This window comes from Phlebotomus papatasi, chromosome 3 (genome assembly GCF_024763615.1).
Source record: "Phlebotomus papatasi isolate M1 chromosome 3, Ppap_2.1, whole genome shotgun sequence".
Lineage (NCBI taxonomy): Eukaryota > Metazoa > Arthropoda > Insecta > Diptera > Psychodidae > Phlebotomus > Phlebotomus papatasi.
Genome location: NC_077224.1, coordinates 65,520,045 through 65,545,901, shown reverse-complemented (window position 1 = coordinate 65,545,901; position 25,857 = coordinate 65,520,045). Strand labels below are relative to the sequence as shown.

At 34.0% G+C, this 25,857-nt stretch overlaps 3 protein-coding genes across 3 annotated transcripts in view; 1 reads left to right on the top strand and 2 right to left on the bottom strand.

Moving 5' to 3' along the window:
- Positions 1–8: 8 nt before the first annotated feature.
- On the bottom strand, positions 9–7,698 carry LOC129807623 (outer dynein arm-docking complex subunit 3). The gene is made up of 2 exons (XM_055857008.1): positions 5,962–7,698; positions 9–2,181 (listed from the first exon to the last, which is right to left on the bottom strand). The coding sequence occupies exons 1-2, from the start codon at positions 7,652–7,654 to the stop codon at positions 2,060–2,062; spliced, it is 1,815 nt and encodes a 604-aa protein (XP_055712983.1). The 5' UTR covers positions 7,655–7,698; the 3' UTR covers positions 9–2,059.
- A 92-nt stretch (positions 7,699–7,790) lies between these two features.
- Positions 7,791–21,556, bottom strand: LOC129807624 (uncharacterized). Its single transcript, XM_055857009.1, has 3 exons — positions 21,314–21,556; positions 15,162–15,858; positions 7,791–8,070 (listed from the first exon to the last, which is right to left on the bottom strand). Exons 1-3 carry the CDS (start codon positions 21,405–21,407, stop codon positions 7,854–7,856), a joined length of 1,008 nt encoding a protein of 335 aa, XP_055712984.1. The 5' UTR covers positions 21,408–21,556; the 3' UTR covers positions 7,791–7,853.
- A 220-nt stretch (positions 21,557–21,776) lies between these two features.
- Positions 21,777–25,857, top strand: part of LOC129807622 (uncharacterized) — a 6,582-nt gene continuing 2,501 nt past the window's right edge. Inside the window, exon 1 of the mRNA XM_055857007.1 lies at positions 21,777–23,256. Within this exon, the coding sequence (XP_055712982.1) occupies positions 22,054–23,256 (1,203 nt within the window). The 5' untranslated portion in view covers positions 21,777–22,053. The remainder of the gene's footprint in view (positions 23,257–25,857) is intronic.

Sequence of the window (25,857 nt, the reverse complement as noted above, 5' to 3'; positions counted from 1 at the left end):
TATAAGTGGCGAAAAGTGGGGCACTCTGGCGAGAAGTGGTGATTCCACCCTATTATGAAGTTGCAATTGTACGAAGCTGCAAAGGCTTCCCCTAGTTACTTGAGATTTTATTAATTTAAAATTGGGTAAAATGTTTATTTTGAAATTTGAGGTTATCTTTGCGTTAACCTTGAAACTTCAGGTTGTCGTAAAGAAAAATCCAATGTTCCAATATTAATGAAAGGACTTGAAACTTTAGCATTATATATTAAATATTTTAAATACAAATAAAGCGATATATTCTGCTTTCTATAAAGATTTCTGGGGAATTTAAAAAATTCAAACCATCAAAAATTGATACTGTAGATATATCAGAATCTTTATCGGAAATTTTCGGAATATACTCCAGCCGAGTGGTCAAGACCGTCCTTAAGTGCTAGAGTTAAAGAAAATCTTACGAAGAGCAAGGAGACAAATCTGCAGAGGGTAAATTCCGAAAGCCAAAGTCATCAGTCGGTAAATCTTTACACAATAAACATTTTCAATCGTAACATTATCTTTCAGCCTAAATTATTGATAAAAATCTTGTATTTGAACGCACAATTTACGTGAATTTGCAAAGCAATATTTTTATGTGGATTTTGAGGTTATGCTAAGCATAACCTCAAATTCCAAGCTAACCTCTTGGTCAAAGAGAAAAATACAGTAGAGTCTCCTAAGTTCGAACGCTCTGGGGGTATTTTTGACATTTCTCACCTCCCAAATTCGAACGATTTGTTCAAAACCAACGAAATTTACCTGAGATTAAATTGTACTTTGAATCAAATTCTCGTACTTTCTCGCAAATTTTAGTGATAACATACTTCCTTTTCATTTTATACGATAATTATGTATGTAAACATTCAGGAAAAAGCACATAAATATGATTTTCATTCACCGAGAATACGAACTTTCCAACATAACCTCACAATTGACATTTTGAATCCAAACGGCGTTCGAATTTTAGAGATTCAGATTTGAGAGACTCTACTGTAAGATGTTTTTTTTATGATTTTTCTCATTTATGAAACCCAATTCAAGCACGAGTGTACTTTCACCATTTTTATTTTACTTCCGTAAGTATTTATAGGTTATAAATTTCAAGTTTAAATTTGATGTATTTAAAAAACCGAGAAGTATTTTAAAATCCCCAAAAGCATAAAAACAATCATTTTTCGCCACAAGAAAATACGTCGCTTTTTATTGAGGTTAGATTCATCATAACCTCAAAATTCTTTGAGGCTATCAATCAAAAATCAGTTTTGAGAGAAATTTGTGTAATTTTCACCAAAAACAAGTACAATATCTAAATTTTCAAAGAAACAAAAATCTTGTGTAAAATATTTGGTAGAAATGTGAATGATAGAAACACAACACTGCTTAATTTAATGTGCAATATTTAAAAGAAAAAAAAATTAAAAACAAGTACTTTTAAGTGAAATTTTATCTGTAGTGAACCAACAAAAGTATTCGTGTTATTTATTCATTGAAGAAGAAAAGGAAAAAAAACAAGCAAGAACCCATCACGAAGAAATATTTGACTAAAAAAAAGCAGCATTTTTAACATGAAGAAAACTGATGAAAATAAGTTTTCTCACTATACCAAGACGATATCAATATAGTGCTTTTTTATTTTTATTTTGTGTGGTAAAATAATGAAATAACATGAAATATCGTCAATGTTAAGCCATAATCTACACAAAACTATAGTATTAATAAGTTAAAAAAAAGAAATAGAAGCGATAAACTCACCGCAGAGGAAACAGTAACAGTATAAATGTGAAGATAACAATCACGCTGCAGACAATGCAATAGAATCTGATTTTAAGATGATTTACCAAGGGAACTAATATACTCAGCTCATTGATGAATAGAAAATCTGCTGAAGAGATCCATCATACACAATGAACCAGGCAGAAAATACAGACTCTTCTAACGTTATTGTAAAAGTGAATAAAGTGTAATTGAATGTGTGTCTCAGACGATTCAGTTGTTATCATTCGTGCGCAGATTTTTGCCGATTCAGTAGCGCATTTATTGTCTATTTCCGACGCGGCAACTGCACGCGGAATCCCTTTCTGCGTGACTTTGAGTCAATTATTAGCTGTGCCTGTCGCTTCAAGTAGTGTCTGGAGGGGACATCGCCCTCGTCGTCAGAGGTGACTGCAAAAAAATCACGATAATGATGTACTTTGGAGTCCAACGTGGCGAGGTACCTTTGATTTTTTTTTATAATTTACAGTGCAAATAATAAGTTCTCTAAAAAACGGATATTTAGTTATAATGTCATTTGTAAAAAATACAAAACTATAATTAAAATTCTATTTAAATGAGAATTTAGGTGGTTAATTGGAAATTTTAGTACTTCGAGAATGGCAAAAATCACGAAACTTTGCGATTTATTGTAGAGAAATCGAAAAATCACACGATTTTTTAGTACAGCGATAGCGAAATCGCAAGATTTTAGTACAAGATCACGAAAATAGCTTCATTTTAGAACAAATATAGAAAAATTGCATGACTTTTTTTTTAGTACAGAGATCAAAAAATTATGCGAAATGTAGCAGATATCAAAATCAGATTTTGGTACAAAGATAACGAAATATATCTAGTTCTTTTTTAGAACAGAGATCGCAAAATTTAGCACGGAGATGATAAAATCGTGTGATTTTGGTACAAAACTAACAAAATAACCCGATTTTAAAAATAAGCAAAATAGCTCGATTTTAAAAACAGAGATAGAAAATTTGTACAAAATTTATCAGAGATTACACAATTGATTTATTTTAGTTGAAATATAACGAAATTTTAGAACAGAGAACGCAAATTTTTACAAAGTTTGGGAAGGGTCATAAAAAAGTTTGATTTTATTACAGATATAGACAAAAAGCTTGATTTTTCAGAACGTAGATCACAAGTTTCCAAAACAAATTTACAATATTTAGCGGAGAGATCACAAAATCATTTGATTTTAGTACAAAGAGAGCTAAATATCTAGATTTTTTGAACAGAGATCGCAAAATTGCACAAAATTTAGCAGCTAAATCACAAAGTTGTTTGATTTTAGTACAAAGATAGCAAAATAGCTCAATTTTGAGAGAGGGGATCGAATTGTACAATATTTAGCGGAGAGATAACAAAATTGATTTATTTTAGTACAAAGGTAGCGAAATTGTTAGATTTTTATAAAAGATATAGCAGATTTATACTAAATTTATCAGAGATCAAAAAATTGTTTGACTTTTTGAGTACAAAGATAACGAAATATCTCGTTTTTATAAAATAGAGTCCACAAATTTGTACAAAATTTAGTAAAGATCACACAATTGTTTCATTTTAGTACAAAGATTGCAAAATACTTTGATTTTGAGAACAGATATCAAATTGTACAAAATTTAATTGACAGATCACAGAATAGCTTCATTTTAGTACAAAGGTAGCATAATATCTCGATTTTTGTATCTAAAATCGCAAAATTTTGTACAAAAATGACAAAATAGTTTGATTTTAGTACAAAGAATAGATAATAGGACGTTTTTTTACCACACATACAGCATCGCACGATCTTAGAACAGAGATCACAAAATCTGTTTGATGTTAGTACACAGATAGCAAAATATCTTGAGTTTTAGTACAGAGATCGTAAAATTTCACAAAATTTTGCACTAAGATCGCAAATCCGTTTGATTTTGGTACAAAGGTAGCGAAATAACTTAATTTTTTTAGAGCGTAGACCACAAATTTGCATAAAATAGCGAAACAGCGTAATAGCTCGATTTTATAGAACCAAGAACGCAAATTTGTACAAAATTTAGCAGAAATCAAAAATGTGTTCAATTTTGGTAAAAATGTAGTGAAATATCTCGACTTTTAGAACAGGCAAAATTTAGGACAGGAATGATGAAATCACTTGACTTTAGTACAGAGGCAGCAAAATAACTATACTGAAAGTATGCTAAAATGCAAGATTTTAGCACACATCGCAAGGTCACACAATTTTAGCACAAAAATCAGCAGATCGCATCCTTAATAAACTGTGAGTGCCACACTTATAATCTCATAGTCATAATAATCTTTTCCTATCCCATAAACTGTAGAATTTTTGTACTAAAAATATTTATTGTCTTTATTTTATTTTTAGTTTTTTTTAGTTATTTTAGCAAATTGAGATTGTTAATTTTTTTTATAGTTTGCTTAGATTTTTACCTAGCAATATGCTTTCATTTTGAGTAGCCTTTTGTATGTGTTGACTGGAGGTAGTTTCTTAAACTTTTTGAGTGATCACGTCTTGAACTTTGCTTTTGGTTTTAAAAAATAATAATTGTCATTATTACAATAATGCTTGTAAAAATACTCATACTGTTGCCTTGTAGGATCATCAGCAAAGCTTACAGGATGCAATTCAAGCACCCTTAATCCCAGAACAATTTCTAAAGGTGTATAAAAGGTTTCGAACCCGAGTTATATTTTGTATCACAGAGCAAGTATTTTACCATTTGACCTATTGAGTGCTTTCTACATTTTAATGCTCAAACTCACAGAGAGAGCAGTTATATAATCGTCTTTTTTTTTCAACTTGTCACCGTCCTGGAGCTTTAACAGTAAGAGATATCGACTTATGGTCTTCGATGACCCTCAATAAAAGAAAACAATATCTTCGGAGGTTTGCCCCCACCCCCTTCTATCTTCTCAAAACCCATGCCTTTTGATTTTTCTCAAAATTGGCCCAAGCTTTTTCAATGATTTTTGGATATGGTTTAGAAGTAGTCCAGGCGAACATTTCGCCCAAACATACCTATGACCGGAAAATTCGCCATTTTGAATTATTGAAGATCAAAGGTCAACCACTTTGTAAGGCTCATTTTTCAACCGATTTGGTTAAATTTGGATTTTTTGGAAAAGTATTGCAATTTAGAACCCGGCTGCATCGGTCTTCATCGGTAATGAATCGTTTAAGTACCGATTTTTGAATAATTTCATATCCCCTATAATTATTCCCTAAAAAGCATGCTGTTTTTAGGTTTTTCTCAAAATTGGCGCAAGCTTTTTCACTGATTTTTGGATATGTTTTAGAGCTAGTCCTGGCGAACATTTCGCTTAAACGTACATATGACCGGAAAATTCGCCATTTTGAATTATTGAAGGTTAACTACTTTGGAGGGTCCATTTTTCAACCGATTTGGTTAAATTTGGATTTTTTGGAGAGGTATTGAAATTTCGAACCCGGCTGTATCGGTCTTCATCGATAATGAACCGGTTAAGTACCGATTTTTGAATAATTTTTCATCCCCTATAAATAGAATCCCCTAAAAAAATGTTTTTTTCGGTTTTTCTCAAAATTGGCCCAAGCTTTTTTTTTAAATGATTTTCGGATATGTTTTATAGGTAGTCCAGGCGAATATTTCGTCGAAACATGCCTATGACCGGAAAAGTCGTAGGTTTGAATTATTAAAGGACAAAGGTCAACCACTTTGGAGGGCCTATTTCGGTTTTTTTTTTAAATTTTCGAATGCTTTTGTGACTTCAGAATCAATTTGATCTCAAGTAGACCAGTAAGCACCAAAAGATGATGCAAAAAGCTAGTTCACGGAGAGCACTATCTTGTCAGTTCGAGCATTCCGCAAAGCTTTGTTTTAGTCATCAATTATTGAAGGCTTTTAGGCTTCACATACACATTCTGGTTTCGAACACTTCTTATTTTTGCTATATTTCTTTAATGAATCTGACTTAATAGCAAATTTTTTTTTATATTTTATTAAGTCACACGTTTTCAGATTCAGAACGTTAAGAATGTTAAGGAACATGGGAAAAATATGAAGTGTCCGAAGCTTGAACATCTGTGTGCGAAGCATGAAAGCCTTCCACTGTTTCTTTCCATTAAAATTCCGTGAGTGGCTTTAAATTCCTTAAGAAGAAAATGTAAAAAAAAAGCAAAGCACTTACTAGTTTGAGGAGCTTGTCCAGGAGAAATTGACGTGGTTTGTCCTCCTGTTCCACGATTTGCAAATAAATTGGCGTAGCAAGCTGGAAAGGCAGCGGGCTTTTCTTTTTCTTCCGGAGGAAGTGGTGATTGAAGAGGAATTGAGAGATCCTCAATGGATTTCTCTTCACCTTCTTCGACTTTCTCTTCAGCCATTTCTCGGTCAATTTCCTGCCCAGCATGGAGCTTCATCACTAGCTTCAGGCTTTCCTGGAGCACTTTCAGGAGCAAATCACTGGGAATTGAGGCTGCTGTGAAGAAGTCAAAATCCTCAATGCCTTCAGTGGTTTTGCGCCAAACATTCTGCTCAGTCAGCTCATCTAGATCCCGCAATTTGAGCAGTAACTCAAAGAGGCTGTCTTTGATGGATCCGGAGACTTTCCGGGTGTGTTCGGAGGCAGTTTCACAGGCAACTTCGCGAGTGTTTTGGTCAGAAATTTGTGTTTTTAGTTTCTCAACTTCCTCCTGATTTACCTCATTTTCTTTAATGTCTGCAAAACGGAATTCATCCAATTGGGAGGAGAGGGTATCTCTCTGGTGTTCAAGATCTTTCTTGGCTGTTTCTGTGACATTTCGGAGATAGGCCAATCTCGTTGTGGCTTCTCGCTGTGCTAGAAATCTTCCGAGAACTTCATTTGTGGCTGTGGCTCCGGTGGATTCCATGAGCTTCCGGAATGCCAAGTCCATGACGTTTGTACTTTCTTTGGCATGGGCACTTGGGTCAGTGTCGTATGCTCCTTTCCCTGTCTGAGCATCTCCTGAACCAGATCCTGCACTCTCCTGATGGACTAGGGTCTTTCCCGTGGCGAAAATTCTTCTTTCTAGCCTCTCTAATTCCATTTTTCGCTCATCCACTTGTCTCCGGAAGTCCAGGGCTTGTTTCTCCCTGGCTCTGTTGGAACTCGATGCTTGCTGTTCCTGCTTCTGCAGCACCAGCTTCGTGGAATCTCGCATCTGGAGAGCTTCCTGGTTGACAGCATGGAGCTTGTCAATTTCAGTTTGTTGCTCCGTGATGGCTTGTTCCAGCTCCAGGAGATTCGATTCGAAGTTCTCAGCGTCTGTCATGAGGGATGCCTTGATTGAACGATATTTCTTCCGGATATGCTCTGCTTCCATCCATTGGACAGAGGTCCGATGGATTTCATTCTCCAGATGACAAATCAATCGACGATTGTGGTCTTCCTCGACGGTCTCTGAAGCTGGAACAGAATTCTCCGAGGGCAGTTTATTCTTACTGACGTAGAGCCGTTGATATTCCTCAACGAGGCGATCGAAGAACTTTTGCCTCTTGATATAGTGATCATGCGTGAGATCTGCCTGTTTCTTCAGGTCAATAACTTTCAAGTCCAGCACATGGACAGCTTCCTCGGCATTCTTAGCACCTGGAGGAAGATCTAACTTCTTGATAGTCTCATGATTTTGAGGCTTTTGAGCATTTTTTGTCTTCAAATACTTCAATTTCACCGTTAGCTCCTTGATGTTCTTCTTGAGATCGGCAATCTTCTCAGAATTTGCCTTCTGCTCCTCTTCCCATTCTCCCCTGTAAGCCTTCCTCTGACCCTCAGCCAGGAGGATCTTCTTCTTCAACTCCACGATATTCTTATTAATTGCCACCATATTCGCATCGGTGGACTTTCCCGGCTGCGGCGAAGACATCCGTAAACACTCAAGAAAATTCCTCAACACTATCGATTAAACAGCTGAAAAAAATTCCAAGGAAACCCTTCCGGAATGTGCAACTGCGCTGTTATTCACAAAAATTCTCCACGAGACAATAAAAGACACCTTTCCATACTTCCAAAAAATAAACTTTATTAAAAAGATATGTTAAATTGCATTCGATAAATAAGCTTTTTTATAAGCTCTTGCTCTTAACTTTCAATATTCCGCGCTTCCTCAAATATCTCACAATGAATGGCGTCGCGCCAAGGGTAATGCTAATGCGAACTGGAGCAAAGACTTTATGGACTGCATAGGCCACGACAAAGGTGCTGGCTCCTGTAGCAACCTTTCCGGATAGCGCTGAATCGCCAAGATTGAGAGCTTGAAGAATCTGCTTAACATCTAATCCACTGCAAGATATCAAAGTACAAAATCCCTATAACCGAAAGCATTATATAAAAAAAATACACTAAAATGCTTAAAAATAGCATTAGGATCCTTACCACAAAACCCCAGGATTTTGATATTTTAGTAACTTTATTTTATGCAATGAATGAGCGATTTTAGAAATGATAAGACAGAAACATTGCAAAGAAATGATCTTAAATAAACAGCCATAGAATAAGAAAGAATTGTGAAAGAGAAAAAAATCAATTAAATACCGGATGAAGCTCTTAGAGCTCTCAAAAAGTAGACAGACAATTGCTATTAAATTCATTGAAAGAGCATGGTTAGAATTTCAATATCCTCAGGCCAAAATATAATTTTAACTTTGTAAAAGACTTCTGCTTGCTTACTTTATGTAGGGGAGAGTGGGGCAGTTTAACGACGGGGCAGTTTCAATTTTTGCATATTCTTCTTATCCAATTGAAAGGAATGGGATAAAACCTTTATGTTATTGAAGAGATAACTGAGACCCATGTTCATAAAAATAATTAATTTCGTGACGCTTCTTGTTTGAATTCTGTAATTGATTTTATAAAACTGCTTAAAAATGAAACTTTTTGTAATGTTTTATTTTCAACAATTTCTGAACTATTGCACTTATCTATCGAAGTAACATAATTGTATTAAATTACTAGTGGTTTTATGTTTATTATAAGGCATTTAGCGTTGAATGAAATCTAAGACGTTTCTGACAATTTTGATTTGAGTTCCGAAACTTCGTGAGGGGCAGTTTCATGCAAGCACACAAAGAAGTTTCCAGTGTCTAATAATTTACTTTTTTAATCGAAATTAACTTAAAATGATAATTTAAAACATTTTGTAGCTGTTTTTGTCGATAAAGTTCCAAATTATGGAAAATAGTATTTCCTAAAAGTTCATAAAAAAAATTTTAAAAAATAATCTTTCAGTGTTTTTTAAGTGCTTGAAAATGATAAATTTAATTGTTCTAATATCTTTTCAGAATGTTTTCAGCAAGATATTGTAAATTTTTTTAGTATTATAAAAATTCAAGACTTTAAAATAATATTATAAAACTGTTATACTAAAAAAGACATGTTCTAAGGCGATATAATGATCCAATAATGTACAGAATTGGTCTAGCATTACAAAAGACATTTCTTTCGTATAAAAATTGAAAGAAAATTGCTCATTCAATGATAAATAGGCTTCAAAATCTTTGGCGATATTTTATTTTCTCTGTATCATTAATTAGTGTTCAAATTCTGTTATAAAGTTCTTGTTTAATTATATTTTTATGTTTTAGAGTCTTAGAAGACTTCAAAATAATAATTTTAATCAATTCTGATATCGCAAGGTTCCTATAAACACGTTTTATCTTTCTCAAAAATTGGCTCATATTTATCTTGAAATTGCCCCACAACGGGGGACTTTCACGCATTCTGCCATTCAAGTTAAATCATCTTTTCCACAATAGACCAATGAAATTAAAGGATTATTATTATTATTTTTATTAACCCTAAACCCAACTGTAATTCACAGAATATACAAAGTTTTACTTCTGTTTATCATCTTTTTGCAAAATAATCCAAAAATCCATTTTGCAATTTAGGGGTGAAACTGCCCCACCCTCCCTAAACAATAAGATTTTCTATACCTCCAAAACCATTAAATTGAATAATAAATTATAATTTGTCAGTAAAATCAAAAGTCAGAAAACTATTAACCCTTTAAGGACGATTGGAACACCCGTGTCCCATAAAGAAAATAATTTTTCCTGACTACCTGAAATTATTATTTTTTTCTTAAGTTTGAAGGAATCTAGGATATTTTTGCAAGTCTCCAGTTATTTGCTATACAGTAAATTTTTAAGCTAAAAAATGACGAATTTTTAAATTCTTATAATTAAAATTAATTTTTATTATTTTTTATACTTTCAATTTTTTTTAAGCAAAATCATTCTGGAAAAAGAAACTACAATACTCAAACATAATATTTTTCATTAGACTAAAAATTATCGTTTATTGGTATTGTCAAAAAATTGATTTAAATTTTTGGGCTATTTTTGTCTCTATCGCTCGTAGAGGTAAAAAATGCACCGAATCAGAGACTCTGTTGGATTTTCCAAAGTCAGATGTAAGACGTTTCATTCATTTTGAGAAGGACTTTCCGGTGTTCGCCAGTGAAAAAGGGTCACCCTAAGATGAAAACACTTTTTTCGTCTTGCCCAGAGCTTTCGGTCCCAATATGGACCTTCTTCAGTGGTCGACTAAATAATGTTCTCGCAATTACTCTTAGGGATCGTGTAGTTCAATGGATACATATCACTCATCACTATCAGGATGTCAATGTGGGATTTGGTTTTTCTTCTTAGGAGAACTTGTTCCCTAATTTTTGTAACTAATTTTCACGAATTTTAGGAAGGAAAAATTTGATGTGAATTTTTGGCGTCTGTTACAATAACTAGTTATTGTAACAGTATTATAATAGAGATTTTTTACTGATATCAGATTAGGTTTGTATTACCCTGTTCAATTTTTTAGATCAGGAAAATTTCGTGAAATCAAAATTGCAACAACCAGACCTGGGGGTAAATTCTCTAATTTTGTGAGAACGTGAGAAGTGCTAAAAATGAGAAAATACCGAAACTTGTCACCAAGTAAGTATGATTCTCTATGCCCATTTTTGTGATATTTCTCATGATATTTTCATGACACTTCTCACAGAATGATAGTCCAGTGAGTGACTCAAAAATAAATCGGAGAACAAAGTGGTCGATTTTTTCATGGTTTTTAAGCGTAACTAACTCACGAAAATTAGAGAATTTTGCCCAACGCACAATAGCTTTTGTTTAGTAAACATATTTTTGACATTTCAATGAGAGTGAGTGAGATCTAGATCTAGTCATCTCGCTCATTCTCATGAGAAATTTTGAAAACATGTTTACAAACAAAAGTTATTGTGCGCTGGTCATGTACCTCCTGGTAACAACCAGACAAACAGACGGACAAACAGTGTGACAGTTACTTCTTAAAAATCGCCCGAAACGCAAAATTTTTTTGAGAAAAATGGTTTGGCACTCATAACAACTATTCTTCTCTCTCTATTTCTATATACGCCTCTTTCTTTCACTGCACCTCTTTTTATATGAAAGGTGTAAGTGGTGTAAGTGAGAGTGCAAAAGAGAATGCTCTTCAGTAGATTAGACAAAGATACCAATATAATTATAATATCATAAGAGATTTTAATGTACTTTATTTTCAATAAATTATTGTGAATAAACGGATTAAGGCTGCTATTCTGCCATCTTTATAATTTTGTAACTGAGCAAGATCCAAGAAATTTGGTATTCTCACAGAAAAGATATAAAGTTCTAAAATATTAGTACTCTCCAAATATTTTAGACCTTGTTATAAAGTCTCCAACAAAATTTTTAAATTACCATATTCTACTTCCAAGAATTTATCAATTCATCCAAAAATTCTTTGACATTTCCATACATTTTCTTGCATGATCCAAGGAAAGTTTAGAGGTCCTTTTAAATTTTGTAAAGTGAAAGTTTTGTCAAGATTGAATTGAATATAATTACCTTTAAAGATATTTTAATGCTTTTTTCGTGAAAAATAACAAACCACTGTAAACACACAGTATCAAATAATTTCGCAGATGATGCTGCACGACAAGTCTCCAAACTTTTTATATCTTGTTCAATTTTTACTATAAAATTTCTTGGCGGCAGAATTGCTCAACCTTGGATTGACTCTAACAAGAATTTCAAATTCCGCAAAATCTTACAAAATTATAAAGATGGCAGAATAGCAGCCTAAGATAGAAAATTCAAACTAAAAATATATGAAAGAATATTAAATGTATTCACTTTTAGGCATAGTAGGGGAAAGTGACCATGCTTGATACGATCCAAGCTTGATAATAACTATTTTTTTCCTATGTTAATCAATAGTTATGACTCATCGCAATATATTTCAATAGCTGGTGCTAAGCCTCACATTTCCTAAAAAAAATTAGGATCCTAGCTCTTTTTTCCTGGTTTCAGGAAGCAAAAATCAAAAATAGGCCCAGAACTGTAATTTCGATACATGATATTTCATAAGTATTTTTTAATTAATGTCGCTGTTCAGGAAAACTACTATCACATGCACATAGAGGGTTCATCAGTACAAATATTTATGTAAAAATATTTTTAATTGGTGGACACTGTTTTTGTGGGTGGTAACAACTTCATAAATTCTACTTGTGTCCATCCTATATTCTAAGAAGGGTCCATGAATGATAATTTTAATGTGGCAACTATATCATTAGATGTGATTATTTCATAATTACACATATTGCAATCCGCCAATTTTATCGACAATTGACATAATCTTCAACCCTGTTGCCTGAATTTTAAGGTTGCAGAGTGACATTTTCATGGACTCAAAGTGAAAAAATGGTTTTCGTTAGTGCCTTAATGTCATAAAAACACTGCTTAGAAAAATTACATAAAAGTGATTTTAAAACTAATAACCAGTCTTACAAACGATTTAAGCAGATAGATTAGAGTTCCGTCTAAATAGTGATGTGCAATTTTTTGTATCCGGTGAAATTTTTATAGTCAAAATGGGCCTCCGAATTGTCGAATCAATTTTTATACAGGAAGGCCCCGAACCCAACTTGTATAAAAATCGCTACTGAATTTCCATTTTCTTCTTGAGGAAAATCTAAGGATTTCCAGGAACTATTTGAGGTTGGATTATGAACCTAATAAGTGAGACATTTTTTTGTCATAGTGCAAGAATCGCTTCGGTTTGTGTGTTATTCAGAAAATAATCACAAACCTTGGACATCATTTTACAGTATCAAGCATGGTCACTTTCCCCTAGTTGGCATATAAAATGTTCTATCTAAGTGGGAGAATTATTAGAAGATGGGAAAAAACACAGAAAAATGCACAATTTTGGGTGTACTTTTTCAAAAAATCTTTAAAAAAAAAACTTTATTTTCATCGTAGTGTCTTGATATATTCACAAGAGTTATAGAGGATGAAATTACGCGTCATTTTAGCTTTATGTGACTACCAGCGGATAATTAGAACCGGAGATATAAATTTTTGAATTTTAGAAAACACCAAAAAACTAAAAATGCATATATTAAAAAAATCAGACGTGACCCGGACAAACGGATTTCAGATTTGAGACCCTTAAATGACCCTCTAACAAGTTTTTGCACTCTCGTCAGAAGCCCCCACAACGTGTCGCACAGTGAAATCATTAATTGATAGATTTTTGCTTATTTATAGATATAAACTAATACTTGGCCCACCAAAACATGTTTAAACATGCTAAAAAAGCATAAATGTTTTTGCTCATTTAAATTTGAATTCAGCAAATTAAAATATGTTAAAATTGCTCATTAATTTCAATTTTATTGCAGTTAAACAAGTAGCCTTTTGAACCAAATTGTTCTTTTAAATTTATTCACTCGTAATTAATTATTATTTGTAGCCAAAAAAAATAAGTACAGTGATTAGTAATAAACTTGTACGCGAGTAAAGCTTCAGTATCGGGAATAATTTGCTGAGTTCCTTCAAAGCAATTCGAAGGAAATTGTTGTCTCAAGAAATCGCAGTTGGGATGACTTCATACAAATTTTCAACCCGACTGTATACGAATCTCTTCATGAGTCCCCTTGCCTACAACCTTTTCTTCTGGCTTTGGGGATTCTTTTGCATAACAAATAAGTGACTTATAAGTTATTTTAAGTAGTATCACACATTTTCCGCAGTCATTCGGAATCAGAAATCCCGCGGCACTATTTAAAATTGAGCAAATTTCTTGCAAAATGTGTTCTGGCTGTGAGAATTTTCAAGTAAATTCTAGAAATCTTATAATGCTCAATTGGCTCAATTGAATTCCAAATTAAATTGTGAAAATTTTAGTGTGATAGCACCGTTATATGCAGGGGGTGACATTAGCTCTGAAAAATGCGACCAGTTTTAGAGTAAATTTTTCCTGTTTTCGTACACATTTCACGAGATATCTTGAAAACTACGTAGGTTGCCAATGTGGGATTTTCGGTTGTCTCTTCGTTAATAAATTGTCTTTTATTTTATATTAGTAATTTTTGCTAATTCATTCTACAATGACAGAAAACAGGTAATAAACTCGAAAATTTTTCGGCGCGCTAGAAACATATGGGAAACATAGGAAATGTCATACCCCTGGTTATATGTGACACCACGGTTAAAATTCGAACAACGCATTTTTTTCAAAATGATTTTAATGAATTTTAATATTTTATTTTAATATCTAGTCCAATACCTCAAATTTCTTGAAATGAACGATGGGTCAAATACATTAAGAACATAGAAAAAATAATTGACTTGTCCGAAGTATCAGTCGTCCGAAAGCAGCGCGCTTTCTTCTATTAGCTATAAAAAAAACTAAATTGAATAATGAAGTTGTTTGATTGATTTGATTTTCCGTCTTATCTAATCTTTTACCAACATTTTCGCTATCTGATAATACAAAAATAATAAAAAAAAATAAATCTTAAGACATTGCTAGCCTGTTTGATAATTGTTTCGAATCTGGAATAAATTCAAAATTTCTGACAATTTTCTAAATTTCAAGATTTGTGCACATGGTGCATTTATACGAATCTATTTTTTGTACACTGAGAAAAAAAGAGGGTGCGATTAACATTTTTTCCTTAGAAATTTAACACTTTTTAGGTGTAAAAATATATCAACATTTTTAATGTTAATTTTACACCTTTTAAGGGTAAAATTAACATAAAAAAGGGTACCTTTAACCCCTAATACACCTAAAAAGGGTAATATTTACATCAATTTTGGATCAATACTGCAGGGTAAAATTAACATTACCATGATGTTATTTTAACTTTTTTGGATTTCTCTGTGTAGATTTTTCAGTTATTTACTGAAATTGCTGGACAATTTATAGGATTTTGCCGAAGTTCACAAATTCTTATTTTCGAAATAAAATTTAAAATTTCTGTTAAATAGCCATATTTGTTTAAAAATAAGCAAATAGTCAGAAAAGAGGATAGAAGAGTGAGAAAAGGGCAAGTGACTAACCTGGATACCAGCAGATAGAAGAGTCCTAGGGAAGCCAATGAAATTGTAACATGAAAAACAATCACAGTGGCTCCGTAATCCTTAACGGCAATCTTCAGTTTTTCCTTCTTGGACAATTCCTTTCCTGTTTGAGGGGTATCTTGGGGGCCTTTGGGGGCCTCCTTCGTAGCACACAATCGCACAGAGAGTTTCTCATGCGTTAGTGGCAATAAGAAATGCGCATTCTGATTCACTGTCTGGGTTAGTACATGAGCTAGTGAGCATTTGACGCCAAGTCCGGACGTACCTTTGAGATCCCGTCGTAGACTCATGTAGTGATGATCTTGAAGATCAGCAGCTGTGAATTTGGTGAATTGACTCCATTGCCCTCCGGGCATATTGAGATGCATGGATTTACTGCCGCCACTGAAGGGCTGAGGCACATTGCTCTGCATGGAGCAATTGAGATGAACAGCTCCAGTGCAATCATACTGATCCACATGAGGATCAGCCACTGATTCACTGTTCAGCGTTACATCAACCTCCCGCACCTGCATGGCCTCATGGCAGACCATGGCAGTGCTGGAGATATCCCTGGAGCGCTGTGGCGAGAAGCGCATTGTCTCCGAGGGATCAATATTGGGAGGAAGTGGCAATTCAGCTGCCTGTGGATAATCTCTCTGGGCACTGACATGAATTGAGGGTGATGAAAGTCCAACTGCAGAGAAAGAATAATATTTCACCGAGTGGACTGAGAAAGTGTTTAAAGTCCAGGAAGTAAAAATAAAAGAGACAAACTCTTGGCAATTGGCCAAATGAATGCGATGAGAGTCGTAGAGAAATGTACTGGCGTCATTGAATACAATTGGATCACCGTTCCTCAGCGTGATCAATTAAGATCAAGTGCGATCGTCGGGTGATTCTGCGAGTAATTTTGCACTTGGAATGATCATGAAGCCCTTTTGGGGTTAAATTTAATTGGAGCAATCTGGTTTGAGCTCAAGGTTTGTGGAACTTTACCAAATACTCTGTTAAAAGGGATTAATCAAAGTGTTTACATCAGTTTATAAGGTCTTTCTATTTTCCGCAAAAAAAAACGCTTTAATAATTCACTTAATCAACAGTAAACTAATCCATTTGATCAATTTATCCTGTTATTAAAATATTGAAGTGAAAATAAAAAATGTTCAGAAGAATACCAAGTTTGTTACACTACCGCAAATATCCCTTTAAAACCTGAATTAAAATTAATTCGTTAAAAAAATCTTCTGTAAATTTCTTATTCGGCAAGATGTTTGAGAAGTGTTTGACTTACTGTGTTATCACACTTGCACATTAAAATTTTAATAGTATTCACATTAATTGTCGCTGGTGAGAGTCCAAATGTGTAATTTGTGTGTTTGAATCATTTTACATTCAAAATTTAATCTATTTGTTGATAAAAAGGTAGACTTGGCCCGCAAAATTTGATATAAATTGATTTATAGCATTAATGCGAAAAATTAATGCGATTTTCTTTTTAATTTTTTAATGTGAAAAATATTTATGCTTTAGGTAAATTTAATCCTATTTTTGCAGGCCAAGTCCACTTCTTTCAATAAATAGAAAAAGCCCCAAATATTAAGTGACTCGAGACTCAAATAACATATTTGGACACTCACAAGCGACAATTAATGTGAATCACATTAAAATTTTATTCTGCAAGTGTGATAACGCCGTAAAACTCGTAGGGATTTGTTGTATGTGTCTCCGCTAAATATGATAATTTCGAAAGTTTTTCTGTCGTTACGAAATAAGATTTTCTTAAAAGGAATCTATAAATACATTTTGAAAAACAGTCTAACTTTGTCCAGCTACAAATTTTCTTAACTTTCGGTGTGACCGATTTTCAGCGCTGTACGACAAAAAATCGATAGGTTAACCCCTTACAGTTTTTTTTTTTCAAAAAATCGAAAATCTGCCCTAAAAACCGTAATTCTCAATATTTCCGGATGAAACTCACAAAGAATACTTAAAATGGTCCTACTACTTGATTTCCATAGTGGAATTTGCAAAATCTCGACAAAACAATTTTGTCTCGACAAAACAATTTTGTTTCGCGAAATTTGTTTTAACAAAAATCTTGAAAATGTATTGTTCGGATTTTCAAGATTTTTCAACAAAATTTTTAAAATTCAGATGTAGCCCGGATTATTTTACGTCCCAAGAAAAGTACACGGATAAGCGAGAATATATAGGAGACTGGGGCAAAAAGTCACAAGTCGAAAAATTCAATCTTCTAAGACAAATAAGATTGCGGCTAATTTTTTGCATAGATAGCCTCGAAAGACGTTTTTCAATATCGTAAGTTTCTTATAATTCGAACAAGGAATTTAGAAAATAAAAAATATCGAAATTTATACCCCTGTTTTTCAAAATATCTGTCTTGCAGAAGATAGCAATTATTATCTATTTAATTTCCAAAATTAATGTACTAGTAAATATTTCGTAAAAGATTTGGATTTTTTGAATATAAAGCCGCTATCTATTTTAGAATTTTACAAAGATTCTTTTCTCCAGATATCATTTTATCAAAAGTGACCACTTGGGGTAAAAAGTAACAAAAGGTATGGAGCAAAAAGTAACGAAAACCGAAACAATTTCTGATGTCTCACGGCGAAAAGAAACTTCATTGCCATGTCCCGCAGCTTGTTGTTAACATTGGTCAAACGATTTGCAATTTCTTGTGTTTTTTTTCTGAAATAGCTTGAAATGCGCTTTTCTCGTTCAGATAGAGAAAATGGTGTTTTACAAAGGCGTAGAGGAATAAATTTCTTATGAAAATATTTCATCTTTCTAGGTATTTTTTTTGTTTAATTTACTGAAGCACGCAATACAGCGAATCAAAATGTGATAATACCCCATGCCTGATACTATTTGCCCCAGCATTTTTGAGAATGGTCACAAAATTGCCGGCTAGAAAACGGCTCGATAAATGTAAGTCCTTACAAAATAAAGGAAAATGATTTTCACAAAGTTGTAGAGCGGTAAATTTCCTATAAATCTGCGCTAATTAGAAATTACTTGAGCGATCGGGTAGCTTGTAAAAAAAAATAAAATATCCGTTTTGTGACTTTTTGCCCCAGTCTCCCCTACTATAGAGGTCTAGAGAGGTTCTACAATGCAAAAAAATAACAAAAAATACCACTTCGACGAGAAAGATGATCTGAAAAAGGGATTGGAAGAATTCCGGAAGGGCAAGGATCTACAGAGTGACTCTCAAATTCGGGCATATGGGACCGAAATGTCAGCCGAATTGGACAGAAATTCGGGCGACAAACTTTTTGAAACGCAACGATTTTTTATTCAGGTGCATATATATATATTGAGTTTACACACTCATATATAACGTAAATTGCATGAAAATTCCTCAATAATGAAAAATCACATCAAAACTAAGACAAACCATGCCAAATTTGAGCATATTTGATTCATTTGATAATCATAATCAAATTTGAAAAATGACAACAAACTTTTTTCAAATGTAACCGTTGCCCGAATTAAAAAGTAGCCTGATCTTAAAAGAGCCGAATTAGCGAGAGTCTACTGTATGTGAATGAAAGTGGCCGGAATAGGCTACCAATGCTATGCCTACATTTTTATTCATTTTAAAATGTATTAAGAATAATTTTAGAGAAAATAAAGACAATAAACTGTCTACAAGATTCCAAGCAAAACTCCTCATAAAAAGGTAACAAAAAATTCAATTTGTATTAAAAATATGTATTACAGTAGACTCTCGCTTATCCGTGAGAGCGGGACAAAAATGTCATACGGATTTTGAGAGTGATACCCATTAAATTGTTTGAAATCCAACGATTTTTTTGTTTACATTGAAAATTTATGGAGTGAATCCTGACCTGACTGAATCCGACAGTCTCTCTAAACAGGAGTACTGTCCAAAAAAGTTACAGTGAGTAAGAATTACAGTAGATAGAGCACGTTTGCTTAACAAAAAAACCCAAAACGGGAACAATGTGTCATCTAAATTTTGAAAATTCAACTGCCTCACGGATTTTTTTATGTCACCCGGAAAAAGAGTCCACGGATAAGCGGGAGACTACTGTACATTTCGAACTTGAGATTTTGGCGCTTGCATGCAACTATGCCGAAATTTAGCAGCCTGAACTACGTACCAATTTGACAGTACCAAATTTCGGAAGGTACACTGAGAAAAAAAGTAGTGCAAATTGAAATGAAAACAAAGTGGTTTTTCAGAGCAGCCTGAACTACGTACCAATTTGACAGTACCAAATTTCGGAAGGTACACTGAGAAAAAAAGTAGTGCAAATTGAAATGAAAACAAAGTGGTTTTTCAGCGTTTTAGTGGAAATTACACAAATTCCATCCTCAGAGCCTCAGTGAAGCCTGTATTGACTCCTAGAAACTTAATAAAACTTGTGCTATAGTGAAAATATCGCATTTTATTAAATTTGTGGCTCAGTACAAATTAGCCAGCTGTCAAATTGGTACGAACTTCAGCTTTTTTGGTACCAAATTTATTTACGGATTTTCAAGTGAATGTGGCCAGGATTCCTCTTCCCCAGTATCTCAGGGGGTAGTTTATCGTCTTCCTGGCCATCCCAGTGATATCCCGCAGTAAATAATTGTGAATTAATTAAAATAGAAGCTATCAAAAATTTGGTACAAAATTCAGCTTTTTGCTGATACCAAATTTTATTGAAAAAAGCTGAAGTTCGTACCAATTTGACAGCTGGCTAATCTGTACTGAACCACAAAAAATCGATAAAATGCTATAATTTTATTACAGCACAAGTCCTATTAAGTTCCTGTGAGTCAATAGAGGATTCAATAAGCTCTGGAGATGCGTTTTCATCGAAAATTACCTTTATTTCTGTTGAAAACTAAGTAATTCCCTCTTCATATTCCATTTTTTTCTCAGTGTATTAACGGTCAAATTTAAAATTTGGTACTTGTCAAATTGGTACGAAGTTCAGCTTGCTCAAAGAAAGACATTTCGATTCTCCGTAGCGGCGGAATTTTTTCTTTCATTTCTTCGCTTACAATTTCCTGCTAATCTTTTAATTCCCTTATCCTCGATCGTGTGTTTGTCGCAACAAAAGATCCTCTTCTACTGAATTGATTTAATTTCAATAAGAAGGAAAATTTTGTTTTGTATTTTTCAGCTTTTCAACGTTGTTCAAAAATTTGTCAACAGAAACCACCCTCCAGGACCACTTTAGGTTACAAGATTTCGAAAACTCTGTATCATAAACTGTTTCATAAACATTTTCGAAACATTTCGGAAACAGTTTATAAAACATGTGTACTAAAACTAAGTTTCGAAACGGTTTCGAAACTGTTTACAAACTAAATTTTTAAATATAGTTTGTATTCCATTTCGAAACATGTATCGAAACTGTTTCGAAATGTGTACCTAAAAATGTTTATGAAACAAGTTTACGAAAACTAAGTTTCAAAACGGTTTCGAAACTGTTTATAAACTAAATTTTTAAATATAGTTTGTATTCCATTTCGAAACAAGTATCGAAACTGTTTCGAAATGTGTACCTAAAAATGTTTATGAAACAAGTTTACGAAAACTAAGTTTCGAAACGGTTTCGAAACTGTTTATAAACTAAATTTTTAAATATAGTTTGTATTCCATTTCGAAACAAGTATCGAAACTGTTTCGAAATGTGTACCTAAATATGTTTATGAAACAAGTTTACGAAAACTAAGTTTCGAAACGGCCTGCACTCCGCTAAACCCGGCATACCAATGCAACTAATTGCGCACTTGCAATTCAATTAAATGTAATTGCGTTTCCAGCCGCCGCTGCGACTCCCACCTCCCAATGGCAAGTTCAAAATCTCCCCGAAAACACGATATAAAATACAAAATTTATGTGTTATTGCAACCCAAAAGGAAAATATTTATAGATCCGACATGAGACACGCGTTTTTCTCCGCATTTTCCCAATGTCGTTGTTCCATTTTCCCGCAGGAATGAAAAATTGCTTGGACAAAGAAAGGTCAATTCATTATTGGGTCGGATGAACTATTTCCGGTTTAGGGTGTAATCAGAGGTCGTCCTGGAGGGATTTCCCTCTCGGATCAGACGCGAAAATCTAGGAAAATCAGGGAAATTGTTTATAGTTTGGAAAAACTTACCGGGTTTTGTGAAAATACTCTTTGAGAATGACCTCGATGTTCCTCCCAGTTTATCCACTGAATTCTTCAATAAATGCTGCAGATGCAATGCCATTGTGTAGATTGATTGTGCGTGGGTGATGTTAATAGGAAAATTCGCGGATTTTATCACTTATTGCTCCTTCTTCTCGCGAAGATAAATTGAAACTGAAGCTTCTTCTGCAGTGTCACTCCTATTTATTCGCTGGGGGGTCTGTCAGCACTTTTCTTATCGATAAGTAGCAAAATGAGAAGGAAATTGTATAAATATTGGGTTAATCTACCTCACAGTTATGTAAGTAATATTTACCTGGAGTATTAGCATAAAATCATATCCTTAATTCGAAGAAAATTGGGAAAAACTGGAACTGGAGGATTTAATTTTTAAAAGGACCCGCTTGCGGGATAAACATGGCGAATGCGGCGAATTTGTGACACATTGTCCCACACAGAGAGTAGTGTCAAAATAAATTGAAGAAGAAGAAGTGAATAAAAAGTATTTCGTGCTATTTTGATCAATTTTGTGCAGAAAAAACCATAAAAATTGTGTTAATTGTTTTAATAGTGGACCATAGGTGATCAGCAATAGTGAAATAAGGCGATTCAATAATAAAAAGCAATGAAAAGGTGTTTTTAGGGGGTGAGTTTGTTGTGTTGTTCTTATACGGTGATTTTTGCGGAGACGCGAGCGGAGTTGAAATGTACGCAAAAAGCCCAAAATAATGGATATTCTGGACAATAAGGAGAAGATTTGTGTGAGGTGCGATCTACCGAAGACTGGGCAGAAGGCTGACAACAACAATATAGCTCCGGAACACGTGAATGGAGAGGGAAATGTCAGTGTTCCGGATGCACTGGGGGCGCAATCCGGCAATGGGGAGCGCCTACCGGTGCGCCAGGAGGAGGATAGAGCTGCTGAAAATATAGGTCAGGCAGCAAATTTGCTGTCAGAAGATGAAATATCGTCAAATTCTGACGACTGTGTTTACACATATCGCGGTGGACACCTGGAAGCCCCCATGAGGGTGCCCCAGGAAACCCTAGTGGACGATACGGATTTTTTGGAGTTCCTAGAGATGGATTTTGATCCTGAGCCCAGCTCAGAACAGGACAATTATCCCGAAAATAGCTATTTACTGGAACTCGATGGATTTATAGCGAATCTGCAGGAGAATCATCCACTAACAGCTACTTTCAATGGGATTCACTCCCTGGACAAGCCACCAATTCTCCTTGAGGATAAATCCCTACCAATTGAGGTCCAAGATCTGACGGATAAACCACCAGACAATATCCAAACGGACAAATTACAACGAAATACGGGAGCAAAACCCAAATTAACCCAAACAACAAATTCCACAGTTAAGCAGAAAAAATCCCCTCCCATTGTTCCCAATGATCCAGATCCTCCACGAGCAGATGCTCAGAGGCACAAGGAAGTCTGTCTGGAGTGCTCAGAATTGGAGTTTCTGAGTGAAACTTCCCAGAATCCAATGAAGCAGAGTCGCAAGTGCACAAAACACGCCCAAGAACGCTCAAGAACACCACCGGAATTATCCACTTCAGCCTGGGACTCAGACATTGCAGCCATTCAGTCCGCAGGTCGGCAGGTACCGCACAGAGAGTCCCGGAACCTGCTGACACTCAACCTGGATCTTCCGGCTGGGCAGGATAAAGTGGTGAAGCTGTCTTCAGTGGGATGCACTGAGGAGGATGTCGTGGAGTGTCTGTCGACGCTGGGCGTCAAAGTGAACCAGACGGTGCTGAAGGAGCACTTTGAGGGGCTGACGAGTGAAGAAATGGTCAGGCAAATGGATCTGACCGAATTTATACTGCATATCGCAAAGTTGAATTGTGATTATCACAAATTAATTGATGCCATTCGAGCTGCCTGCGAGAAAAGTGCCCAAGATCTTCATTTTAGCGTAAGTTGAAACTATTTTTCCCTTAGGCCCCAAATAGATTCAGGCTGATCCTCTAGAATATTTAGCCTGTAAAATTTTGCAGTAGAGATTTTTCCCAAATGGGCATATAAACTGAGGGCTTAGGATCATCGATTAGAGGTCCTTTGCATAAATTTTCTTTACCTAATCCTCTACTGTCCAATTTTACAAAGTAAATATTCTCGAGGATCAGCCTGAGTCTATTTAGGTCTTTAGGATAAGTGTGCCAAATTCCGTCCAGCTTGCAATTCCGGCCACCTTTTTTGTTCCTCGAATTTCCATGATTTTTTAGTTTTTACATACTCTCTAGAGATTATAAAATACAAAAGACTAACAAAAAATTTAGCTTTGACAAACGAGATGACGTGAAAAAGACATTGGAAAAATTCCCGAAGGGCAAGGAACTATGAGAATTAGGGTGGTCGAAATAGAATACCAAAGCTATGTCTAAATTTTTATTCATTTTAAAATGTATTAGAATGATTTTAGAGTAAATAAAGACGATATACTGTCTAGAATCTAGAAGGTTCCAAGCAACGCTCCTTAAGAAGAAGGAATAAAAAATCAATTTGTATTAAAAATATTACATTTCAAACTTGAGACTTTGGCGCTTTCATGTAACTATGCCGAAATTTGGCACACTTACCCTACACATTTTTATCCCTTTGTATTCAAATTAATTAGAATGAATAAATCAGTTTACCAAAGTTTGAGGTTATGCAAATCCTAACCTCAAAAATGCAAAAAATATTTCCTAGTGGTAATGGGGAAATTAGTAGAAAATTTTCTCCAGAAATCAACAAAGAGGGCTTAGATTTTTAGGATAAGATCTTCCTTTTCTACAGGGTCCCAATTTATCTAAGGTTATGGTGCACTTAACCTTAAAAATGAAGATACTTTATTTTAATTTTAAATAATTAGAATTTCTTAATAATTTCAGTCACAAGAAGTTTAACTGCACAAAAACTTCTGTAATTTAAATATCAGAAACTTACCAACAGAAAAATTTTTCATTATGCTCTTACAAGTCTAATCTCAAAAATACCGGACAAGTTTTATCTTATTTATTATAACTTAATTTATCAAATGTATTAATTTTTAACCTCAATATATTATCAGATTTTGTCTATCTATTCAAATGTTTCTGAGGTTGTATTATAAATTAAAAAGTTTCTATACGAATTTCCAAATTTCCTAATTTAAAATGACTACTATGTCTATTATCGGGTTATGTCATACATAACCTCTACAAATACAACCTCTATCAAATAAGAGATTTTTTAAGATTTCCTAATGTTGGAAAACTTCATGCTTCTTTGTTCTTACATAACCTCAAGATCTAACTTAACCTATTTACTAAATAAAAGAATAAAACAATTTATCCAGATATTGCGAACTATTCACATCTCACACGTAGAAATATGCCTATATTGAGAATAATTCGTTATTTTAACTAACCAACCAAATCGATTTTTTTACTGTACAGTAGTCTCTCTCTCAATCGGGAATATGGGGCAAAATGTCATCCGGTTTAGCGATAGAATTTAGCGTCAAAGCCTTTGTAAATTCCACAAAAAGCGCTCAATTATAAAGAATCACAATAAAATAGTAAGAACTGCAGCGAATTTGAGCGAATTACCTTCATAATTAAACGTGAAAATTGTTAACAAAATTTGTCGCCCGATTGAGAAAGAGCCGATTGAGTGAGAGTCTACTGTAATCGCTGTTTTACCAGTTGAAATCTCTATTTTGGACACTAATTTTTATTTAAGCATTTTAATTTTATGAATTAAATTAAAATGTTTTTTCGTTTATTTTTCAAATCTATTGTTAATTTCTGCCACATTCTATATATATATATATATATATATATATATATATATTTTTTTTTTAATTAAATTTGGATTGAATAAAAGAGTGAGATAGAAAAAGTCAATACACATTTGAGAAAGCAAGCTCTATTCATTTGACTCTGGTACAGCTTTTAGACCAGGAAAATTTCAGGAATCAAAATGCACATCCTTTTCTCGCTCGCTTTGTATATTAATATCTAATGTATTTGAATTTTGATTTAATGAAATTTTCCTGATCTAAAAGGTGTGTCGGAGCAATTATGCCTTCCGCACACCTTTTAGTGCGGTATATTTACATCAAATCGAAATTCGCGTCCATTTCTTTCTCAAAAGATTTGCATAAGTCTATCCCACTCTTTCGGTCTCGAAATTGGACTGATTTAAATTAATTTGGTGTGATGTTTTAAAAAAGAAGAACAGGGCATAAGAGTAGAATAGACGCAAAGCTTTTTTTAAGAAGAAAGGAATGTTTATTTTGACTTTATGAAATTTTCTTGATCTAAAAGGTGTCCCAGGGCCATTACTTACAAAATCCACTGTTTTTTTTTTACTGAAAATCAATTCTTGTAATGACTCAATTCAATTTTTTTAATATACGAAATTTCCTACAATATTTACTGTCTACTCTAATGGCTCCGGCACACCTTTTAGATCAGAAAAATTCCACAAAGTTGAAATTCACATCTCTTTCTTTCTCAAAAGAGTTGCATAAGTTTATCCCATTCTTTCG

Excerpts from the sequence above, each read along its gene's own strand:
- LOC129807623 (XM_055857008.1), bottom strand. The coding sequence starts at position 7,654 with ATGTCTTCGCCGCAGCCGGGAAAGTCCACCGATGCGAATATGGTGGCA. Across the intron at positions 2,182-5,961 it reads TGGACAAGCTCCTCAAACTA|TCACCTCTGACGACGAGGGC; the intron begins GTAAGTGCTTTG and ends ATTTTTTTGCAG.
- LOC129807624 (XM_055857009.1), bottom strand. The coding sequence starts at position 21,407 with ATGGCATTGCATCTGCAGCATTTATTGAAGAATTCAGTGGATAAACTG. Across the intron at positions 15,859-21,313 it reads GAGTATTTTCACAAAACCCG|TTGGACTTTCATCACCCTCA; the intron begins GTAAGTTTTTCC and ends CTTTCTCTGCAG. Across the intron at positions 8,071-15,161 it reads TTCTATCTGCTGGTATCCAG|TGGATTAGATGTTAAGCAGA; the intron begins GTTAGTCACTTG and ends GATATCTTGCAG.